General features: G+C 38.2%; 1 protein-coding gene across 1 annotated transcript in view; it reads right to left on the bottom strand.

Annotated features, from left to right (window-relative positions):
* Positions 1 to 10665, bottom strand: part of BPTF (bromodomain PHD finger transcription factor) — a gene marked incomplete at its 3' end in the record, with an annotated part of 50900 nt that overhangs the window by 1855 nt on the left and 38380 nt on the right. Inside the window, exons 20-27 of the mRNA XM_035897708.1 lie at positions 10313 to 10461; positions 9849 to 9957; positions 9086 to 9309; positions 7951 to 8173; positions 6842 to 7728; positions 6035 to 6117; positions 3952 to 4177; positions 3173 to 3519 (exon numbers count right to left, since the gene is read on the bottom strand). Coding sequence (XP_035753601.1) covers positions 3173 to 3519; positions 3952 to 4177; positions 6035 to 6117; positions 6842 to 7728; positions 7951 to 8173; positions 9086 to 9309; positions 9849 to 9957; positions 10313 to 10461 — 2248 coding nt within the window. The remainder of the gene's footprint in view (positions 1 to 3172; positions 3520 to 3951; positions 4178 to 6034; positions 6118 to 6841; positions 7729 to 7950; positions 8174 to 9085; positions 9310 to 9848; positions 9958 to 10312; positions 10462 to 10665) is intronic.

The following is a 10665-nucleotide window of genomic DNA, read 5'->3' as shown; positions in this document are numbered from 1 at the left end:
ACTGAAAATTGCAACAAATCGGAATGTGGACCATTCTTCAGAGAATAATGTCTACTCTCAGACACAGCTACGTGACGGAACCAGATATGGTATGACACAAAGTGAAGGGAACCAGGTACAGAATCATGTGAATGGGACCTTGCACAGAATGATGTGACAAAACTGTAAAATATTATGCAAGGATGTTTGACATTTTGTGTATGGATATCTCAAAACATACCTATGACTAGTGACAATCAACCAGATGGGCGAAGTTACACATCCATTCTCTCTGCCTAAGCAAAAGCAAGCTGACTCAGAACCTCGATCTTCCTAGATTTTGGAGACCACCAACCACCTGCCATGTGCTGCTGTATGAGCTCCTGCTGTCCTCGTTGGTCAGTCTGCAAGCACCAGCCGCTGGGCACCACACACTAGCAACAGGACAGTAGCTAGTACATGCTCCACAAAACAAGCATCTCTAATTTCTTGGGCCTCTGCATACATGCCAGATACTCAGATCCTGCCTTTTCTCTTCCATCAAGAATGGACACATGGATAGCTCCTTCTGACAGCTACCAACAACGATTCAGCCTGTGTCCTCTTCCCAAGAGGGACCATGTCTGTCTGCTCCTGGTGATCTGGAAGCCCATTTATGTCTAGGTGTAGATGCTAAACCTTGCCACTAGAATACGGAACAGGTGTCACATTATGCTTTAACAAATAAGCTGCGACCTAAGTAGGAATCTTAGAAGGATACCCTTACTGACTGTCCTTGAAAACAAAATGAGCAAATCCCTACAACCCTATAGTATCACGTAAGAGATCTGCAGTAAAATACACAGCACAGAATTACTTTTGAGGATTTACTACATCCTAAAAAATGCATTGGGTATTCATACTATACCACAAATTAGCTTTTCAAGCAGCATATCTTTCTTTTCTGAAACAGAAAAGAGACACCAGCACAGAGAGGCGTATCTGATGCCTATATATATATGAAAATAGAAAAAATGTTTACCAGAAAACCGTTTTAATACTTGACTAACCCCTTCCCAAATAGTGAAAAGATAATGCAGTTCAACAGTACAGTCATCATTTGTAAGAAAATAAAATTTAGAATTCACAAAAAGCAAAGCAGCAGAACTAAATCATATTGCTAAGGATACTACTATGTTATTAACATTTCATTTTCTTGAAGTTTGATTCTGTGCATATAAGCACAGTTCTCAATTGAGGCTACCAAAATTCACTCTACGACCACACTTTCCATTGGCTTACTCAAATGTCCACTGGAGTCAACAGAAAGAGTTAGTCTGACAATCAAACCCTTTTGCACACAGAATTTCTTCATCTCATCTTATTTTTGTGACAGTTCTGTCTTACTAACAACAGAAGCAGTAATACACAGACCTTTGTTTGGTATCACAACCAAATGAGAACAGGGTATCCTCCTAAGTTTTCTGGATGACAGAAAGCCTAACACAGCGTTCGTTCTTTAAGTGAGACAGGTGACATCCCTTAGAAGTAATAGGGAATTAACAACCAGGGCATCAGAAGTCTGCTATTTCTACAGTGATGGCAGCACAGAACAGTCCGATTTCCCACACTGACATAATGGTAAAAAAAAAATTAAAAAAATAAAAGGCTAGAAGGAACCTCAAGAGCTCCTCTAGTCCTGGCCCTAAATTTGGAATGAAGAACCATTACTGGAGTGAAAGCACTACTCCACCTCTATGGTTTCCTTCCGTTATCAGCATTCAAACCACCACCAAATGGCACCAATTAATACTTTTTGGTATTGTCACTTGTTGAGCAGATACATACTCACTTGGAATTGGTCTGAAGTCAGATTTATTTTACATACATCTCTACACAGCTATCAGGTGTTAACCATTACTAACTACTGATGTTAGTCACTTCTAGCTTAAGTTTTTTTGCCTAACACTATCCCCTTGCAATCCACCGAATCTTCCACTCCACCAACTTACTAAATTTCTTCACAAACTTTGTATGTAGCATAAACATTTTTCCTCATTCACAGTCAGAATCAAACTACAAAGGACTGCAGTTTTCACTTTGTCAAATGCTTACACATTCATTTTTTATCATGTAAATTATAACGCATGGAAGCCATTTCTACCTGAAACATTGTCCAAAGTGAACTGCAGTAACTTGGAACCTCCTCTAGTGACTATTGACTTATACAAAAACGTCATTTATTGGAAGACGGTACCAAAGCTATTTCTAAAAAACATCAGCTACTTGGTCACAAGAAATTGCTCAAACCAAACTGTCACTTGCTTCCGAGGCAGAGGCAAAACGGCAAAAGAAAGAACAACAGAGCGGAGGAAAAAAAGAAAAAAAAGAGTATGTGCATGTGAGACAGAAAGGTCATACAATGGAAACATGCAAACAAGTAAAAATATAAATCAGGTACATTAATAGTATAAATCAAGTATGTTAATAGTTCTGTAACTGCTAGTGGAAAACAGACTTAACACTATCCCCTTGCAATCCACCGAATCTTCCACTCCACCAACTTACTAAATTTCTTCACAAACTTTGTATGTAGCATAAACATTTTTCCTCATTCACAGTCAGAATCAAACTACAAAGGACTGCAGTTTTCACTTTGTCAAATGCTTACACATTCATTTTTTATCATGTAAATTATAACGCATGGAAGCCATTTCTACCTGAAACATTGTCCAAAGTGAACTGCAGTAACTTGGAACCTCCTCTAGTGACTATTGACTTATACAAAAACGTCATTTATTGGAAGACGGTACCAAAGCTATTTCTAAAAAACATCAGCTACTTGGTCACAAGAAATTGCTCAAACCAAACTGTCACTTGCTTCCGAGGCAGAGGCAAAACGGCAAAAGAAAGAACAACAGAGCGGAGGAAAAAAAGAAAAAAAAGAGTATGTGCATGTGAGACAGAAAGGTCATACAATGGAAACATGCAAACAAGTAAAAATATAAATCAGGTACATTAATAGTATAAATCAAGTATGTTAATAGTTCTGTAACTGCTAGTGGAAAACAGACTTTATTCTTTATACCTTAGTGATCACTGCAATAACACCCGAAACTCTATCTCCAATTCTAGAACTACCTTGCACTAACAGCTAAATACTAAACCTAAAGCTAAGAATACACAGTAAAAGGCTATGGCATTCACTACTCACTTAGACTCATCGTAAGGCGTTTTACAGATGCAGTAAAGCTTTGTGTCCTTCTTTGTTTCCTTTGAGGTAGTAGAAATCATTTTCTTTTTCTTGGACTTGGAAGCTGATGAATCTTTCTCCTCATCTCGCTTTCTCTTCTGGGAGGATACTGGCATTGGGACTGTGGTGGAGGAGGAGGAGGTAACGCTGGCTGCGTGTGGCTGTGGTGGTGGCGATGGCAGTGGTGGCGGTGGTGGTGGTGGTGCAGCGGCTGCAGCTGCGGCTGCGGCTGCAGCGGCTGCAGCAGCAGCTGCCTGGGCTTTTTCTTTTTCTTTCTTAATTTTAGTCAAGTCTTTCTTTAGCTCCTCCTGAAGTACATTAAATGAATAAATAGAGAGGGAGGCACTTCATATGATTATTCCAGGACAGGATTAAAATCTAGACATAAATCCCCATGCTTAACCAAAAGAAAATAATTAAAGCCATTTAAATATGCAATTTTTAAACCACACTTAATCTACATGTCACATAACATTAAGGGATGACACTCTTGGCCTACTGCGACCCATTGGCTGTAATTTATCAGAAGCTGTTTCAGGAAACAAGGTAATTTCAGTCCAGATGAAAACCAAGAAGCATAAAAAGGACATATACTGCTTTGCAGAGATCCACGCATCCACAACCAGAACTTCTTCCTGTATGTTTCCTTAAAATTTCACTGAGCAAACAGATAAAGATTAACACAGATATGTTCTCCCCAGCTTAAAATCAAATTAGTCTTTGAGAGTAACTGTCCTTACCTGCACTTCAATTTGTAGATCTTTGTCCAGAAGTGCTCTTTTTTTCAATATTTCAGCTTTCAGCTGTTCTTTATGCTTGAAAAGCAGAGCTGAGAGCTTAGTAGCATTCTGTTTACTACGCTTCTGTTCTACACTCTCTTCTCGCTTTCGTTTCTTAGCTGCCTGTTTTTCTTCTTTGTCTATCTTATCCAGAATATATTTCATCACTTGGTTGCACACAATCATTCTAGGAAGAAATCAAGAAAAAGTACATTGTGCTGAGCTGCCTATTTATCCCCAGTTGAGAATGCAGAATCATTTAAGTCTCCAGTCTCTGCAAATTGCAAGCTAAATTATTACATTTCTTAAGATGTACAAGGTAAATTTAGTAACACACATTGCTCTCACTCATACTTAGTTACTAGAACACTACTAGGAGAACTCAAGTCCCATGTTAGGCTCAAGGGGGCCAGTCCCAATTTCATTTAATTGATCTGAGTACTAACTGTTCCTCCCCTTCCCCTATGAAACTCCTAACAAAGCTTAGGCTTTAGTACAATAAGAGAGATTTTCACTCAATTCAGTTTCCACAAACATGTTAGAAAGAGCTGGATTTTGTTTATTCTGATGTAGGATGAAAGCAAGCTGGAAGCCTGTAACAACTTCTAAAACATGCACTTTCATCCTCCAGTGACCACCAAATATTACTAAGGTTTTGTGTTTTGGCATAAGGACTGACAAATATTTTTCAGCACGCAGAATTCACTACAAAACAGATCCCAATTCCTTCAGTAATGACAACTCAGGATTCATTTTTCATCTGCTTGGTGTACACTCAACTATAAATCTCTTTTCCTGCTCACTTGTTCTGCAATTTTATTTTGCTCTGTATTTCAATTAGGAAATTAATGTATTTTGGTTCTTCTGAATTTATTTTCCCCTTCCCATTCTATTTCAAACCCACTAGAAAATGAAATGCTTCTTGTTGCCAGAGTGACCATGAAAAATAACTCCCATTGACATACGAGCTGAAAGCACAACAACAAAATAGCAATGGCCGGGACAAATAGCTGCTGCTAACTCTTTAGTCTTAGACTTAGACTCTCAGTCTTATTGTCTTTTGATACACATCTGTATTTTGATGACATACGTATTATGCTAGCTGTTTTGTAGAGCCATACAGTTTTGTTTACTTTGCTCTTCTTACCTGCACTGTACCTACTTGGTTTAGTCTGATTTTACACCAGGTAAGATAACCAAACTATGTTTTTGGAGAAGAAAAAAAATCAGTGAGAAGGGAAGTCAGCTGTACCATGAATCAAGCAAGTTAGAACTTTTTTTTTTTTTATTGGACTTCTGTCAGTCTGAATATCAATTTGGCCGTCTGACACATTAAATGAAGAGTATATGAGAACACATCTCATTCTTTATGCAACTATGAACATTAAGCGAGTAGCACCTAGTGATACTGTTGTAATCTACTAAGTCTGTACTCTGATGATCAAAGTTTTATAAAAACCACCATTCTTTTAATTACTATCTGACAACACACACTTGTAATTATCCAACTGAAGCAACTGCATCAGTGAGGAGGAGTCAAAATAACCCCAAAACAGATGACAAACACTCCAAATTTGTGTTTAGCAGCTTCAAACATCAAATCTAGTTTGTCCAATAGCACTATCTTCCAACTCTTCAATTCCTTCTGTAGAGTGGGATGTACAGTGGACAAGAATAGAAATAAACTACCACGATAAAGGACAAACCCCAGACTTTTCTGCAACAGAAGTGTTAGTTCTCCATTCTGTGCTCCTTTAAGGATGGTTTTTACCTTGAATTTAAAAACTGTGGCCAGCTTCAAACACATGCAATACAACATTTCACTTTAAAAACATATAATAAAAATAAAATTGTAAAATAAAACATACAGGATTCAATTACTTAAAGTTAAGAAAATCATTATGAAAGTTACTTTAACCAATTTTAAAATAGAAAAATTTCTTTACATAGGTTTTTACAAACCAGTGTTCTATTATACCACCATTAAAAGGTGTTACAAATGTAGAACTTTTATATCTAAAGATGCACTATGATGCATATTCACCTCTGATTTTCTTCCCTCTCAGCTGGAGTCATTGTCTTCTTCTGTTTCAAGTGTTCTATGACAGCATTCTGTTTCATAACCACCTGCAGGATGATACAGAATCCAAAATAAAATATGAAAACTTTAGCCAGTATTTCATAATATTACTGGGAGAACCAGGACATTTCCTAAGTTAAAGAAAAAGTTAAAAGTGTTATTTCAGTAAGTGACAAAATAAAAATGATTTTCAGGGGGGCAGTGCTTGTTTAAAGCAATTATTTGAAAATTGAAAATTAACACCACTTCCACCCCCCCCAGAGTAGGATATTTTGCTTAAACCTAGGGACTAAATGTAAATTTACACTATTTCTTCAGTGACTGGTTGTTTTATTTTAAAAAATGGTAAGAGTCTATTTTTTTATAAATTTTTTTTTAAGCCCTGCAGCCATCCAACAGCATTACATTTCAGATACCTCTTTAAAACCTCAGTTTCTCATAGCAAGCAATGAAAGTACTGTACATGTGTTCTGAACATCAGCTCTCCTATCTATAACCTATCTTTCCTAAACTGAGAATAAAGATATATTGTCCCAGCAGCTAGTGGTAAGTTGAATCAAGGTGCCAGAAGACTGCAAACATGGTACAACTGACTTGATGTGCTGAATTAACTTAGAATATTTAATTAAATTGCCAAAAGCAATCGTGCACTAACTTTGAAAGAATCAAATTAACTGCCTATCAAATGTATTAACATTGTTAACAAGAACAGGCATTTAAAATGAGATGTGTTTCATTAATTAAGTTTTAATTTCCTTCTTTTAACTTTACCTGTTTCTGGATAATGTCACTTTGATTAGAAGCCTGAAGGGTGTGCTCACGTTTAATTTCTATCTGTTGCTGCTTTTTCTTCTGTTGCTGCTCCCTGAGCTGCTGAACTCTCTGCAGCTGCTCCTGAACACTAGCTGCTTGAACTGTTACCACATTCTGAATCTGGTGAGCCTGTACTGGGCTAGTTTGTTGGATCTGAATAGGTAACTGAAGCTTGATCTGCTGGGGCACACTGCCTTGTTGGGCTTGTATCTGAGCCACAACATGTGACTGAAGCTGAGAGAGAACTTGGACTTGTTGCTGAAGCTGAGGCACTGTAATAACTTTTGTTGGAGGCTGCTGAAGTTGCAGCTGAGGACGAGTTGGGGATTGCACAGGAACCTGATTTAAACTTTGAGTAGTTGTAAGGGTTGAGACTGAAGTCTGAACCTGAGGTTGTGATTGCTGCAGCTGAGCTTGAATTTGTATGGGAGCATGGGGCTGCATCTGAATCTGTTGTTGGGTTGTAGTCTGCACCTGAGCTGGTTGCTGAGGCTGGACTTGGGACTGGCCTTGTGGAAGGATTGCAGTCTGCGGCTGACTCTGGACTTGCACTGGAGATTGCCCTTGAGCCTGGGTCTGTGCTGGAGACTGAACTGGAGATTTAGACGACTGTGCTTCAGGTGTGACTGGAGAGTCAACAGATGCTGGAGTCTGAGATTCAGGCTGGGTCTGAGTTTCAGGCTGAAGCGCTGGCTGAGGTGCCTGTGGCTGGGCCAGTGGCACAGGCTGAGTGCTCTGATTCTGCACTTGAGGCTGGGATTGCTGCTGATTCTGAGGCTGTGGCTGAATTGGCGGCGGCACAGACGTTGACTGTGCCTGTAGAGCTTGCTTCTGTTCCCCTGTAGCTGTGAAGGATAAAAACAAGTATTCCATGGATTTCAAATGATGTCTGTGAGCCTTACTAATTTGAACCTTTTAGAAATACTGTAAAGCTCTATGCAGAAATTCAAGATATTTTTAAGTTTAAATGCCAACAAATTTACTGTAGTAACAGACCACGCCCAACTGCAGAAAAACTCCCATGCAAATGCAATCAAAGTTTTTCTGCTGAAAAGAACAATGCTTACCTGAGGTTGAAGTAGAAACTGTTGTTGTAGTTGTGCTAGCTGTAGTAGCAGCTGCTGGTAGTGGGGTGAAAAGAAATCTCTGGATTGTACCATTTGGCATAGCTGCTTGCATAAGTTGTTGTCCTGGACCAGGTATAACAGTCACACCCTGAGGGATTAATTGTAATTGACCAGTAGTTTGACCTTGTCCCTGAATTACCACAGTTAATCCTTGACTGCCACCCTAAAAAAAAAAGTTAATATCGATGTATTAGTGATATATTTCTTAGACAGACTTCACTGAAAATCAGGAAAATTAGGGGTTTGGATCTCAGAATTCAATACTTTTACCACATACCATATTCCTAAAATTCAAAACTAGCATCTGAGATCATGAAATACTAAAATATTCTTTCAACAATTCTATCATCAATGGATTATTGGGTTGGAGTTAGTTATACATACTTTCATCCAAATATTGACAAGAATTCTAGCCAGAAAGCAGCTACAATGCAACATCTTTGTTCCTAGAATTTACAAGCAATACAGAGCACGGGTAATTTTAGACATACTATTAATTACTTTCTCAAGAATCCCAGCAGTTTTTCTGTAAGAGTTCTCTGCAACTGAAAACATTTCCTAACCGCATATCAGATCCTACCCAACTGTTGAGTTTTCATGACTGTTTAGTCTGTAATGTATTGTGAATTTCTGTTGCTTAAGCTAACACATCGGCAGCTCATGACATCACTCTCAATTCAGTGATGGAGAAGGCAGAGTATTGCCCCGACAAATAGACATAGAAATCCACATTTTGTGAACCCATAGAACAGAATAAGGTCCCTACAAAAATCCTTCCGAGCCTTTTGGTGTGGAAATGAACTCTGAGTCTTGTTCCACATAAAAAATTATCTGGCAAAAAGCAGCCTGTACATTACAATCATTTACATATATTATTTATAATTTGACAAATAGGTATTGTGGTAACTCACAGAAGTCTATTTTTACCCTATGCTTCACTCTAAATTCATTTTTTGTCTACAGACCTTCATGATCTGAGCAGAAGCTGTAAGAATTTTTTCCTCCTCCAGTTCCAGATACAGTAATTTTTCCTATTTAGCACATTTTCATGCTGAGAGGCTGTAAAATATTTTACCTGTCCTTGTGTTAGTTGCGTGAGTTGGGCCATGGTAAGCTTCACTTGTCCCTGCTGAGGGCGAGGGGACTGCGATGTGGTTTGTGGCTGTATTTGCTGAGGTGGTGTTCCAGGACTTGTGACAGTCTTCTGTCCAGTACTGGAAGAAGCTGTTGTGGTACTAGAAACTGCTGTTGAGACAGGCTGACCCCTGATTATTTGAGTCACCACTTGCTGTGTCTGACCTGTAAGAGAGTAATTTGTGATAAGAAACATTTCCAACATTTTAACCATTATCACAGGAAACCTTCGAGTCACAACAACTTGCAATAGTGTATAATCAGACAATTAAAGCAAACACTGCAGTTTGCACATAAATTTTCTTTACAAACCATTTGTCTGTGTGGCTTGCTGAAAAATTTCTGCAAAATGTTTTGTATTTTAATTCAATTCACATACTTACTGATTACTTCAAACACTTAGCTTACCTTAGGGGGACAAAAAAAAAAAAAAGGGCTTTCTCAAGCCTTTTTTTTTTTGTTTTCAAATGAATAGACTTAAAAATAAGTACTAGATTTCCCGGTGTCAATGATGAACCACACTGACAAAGCCTGCAACCGACAAATTCAAAGGCAGAAGAGGCACTACTTATTCAAGTCAAGCATCAAAATGAGGTATTTTTACATTGGGACATACGATACAGAAAGTATTTATGAAGAAACAAACCATGGATTTCACACTGGAAATTTAAATATTAAAATGAACCTACTGGCTGGAAGAATACCTTGTTGCACCACTAGAGGTGTTCGAATGATGGTCTTTCCAAGTGTTGACTGCTGAAGTGGTGTCCGTATTACTGTCATACCAGGGCGGAGAGGTGTCCCTTGCACTACCTACACACACCAAGATAAAGAGCATATGTAAACTTGTGAAAAAAGCCACTGGGATATGCCCTGAAGTTGTTCCTTTTGTTTTGTTTTTATATAGTAAGAAACAACAAGATGCAAGCAGATCCAATATTTTTTTCATCTATGCCCACACCGCTAAGGCCTAGAAAGCTCTGAACTATTCATTTTTTCCATCAGAGAGAATAGTTGTACCTCCTTGGAATAAAGGATCCATAAACACTATGGCTGAGACGAGCCAAACACGTTGAAAAGTGACTAGACAGAACTTTTAATATCCACCAATAACTTAAAATATATGCAGCCACATTTTTTGCATTAAATAATCAGAAAAACATCTTACTTGTGAAGTGCTTGTTGTTCCTAATGTCCCTGTGGTATTTGGCCTAATGGTTACAGTCGCTGTCCTTGGCTGGAATGAAGTAAATGTTTGACTTGCACCTGTAGTTGATGGAATGATACCCAATACCTTTTGCTGAACTTGAACAACACCTAATTAAAGAAAAAATGGAGAATTCATTAATGACCTAATTGCCATCAAAAGAAGTAAATGCAACTCCAGGGTGGCATTTAGAAATCAGTCTCCAGGTTTCTAGAACACCTCTGAGTCTTTCAACATTTCTTGGGAGAACCTTTGTCACATTATAAAAAGAAGCAACATTATACGTTGTCGATAGTCCAACTACATTTTAAGTT

Source organism: Egretta garzetta, unplaced genomic scaffold, assembly GCF_000687185.1.
Source record: "Egretta garzetta isolate BGI_Z169 unplaced genomic scaffold, ASM68718v1 scaffold787, whole genome shotgun sequence".
NCBI classification, from domain to species: Eukaryota; Metazoa; Chordata; class Aves; order Pelecaniformes; family Ardeidae; genus Egretta; species Egretta garzetta.
Note: the sequence above shows the minus strand (reverse complement) of the source record. Positions and strands in the feature narration are given on the sequence as shown.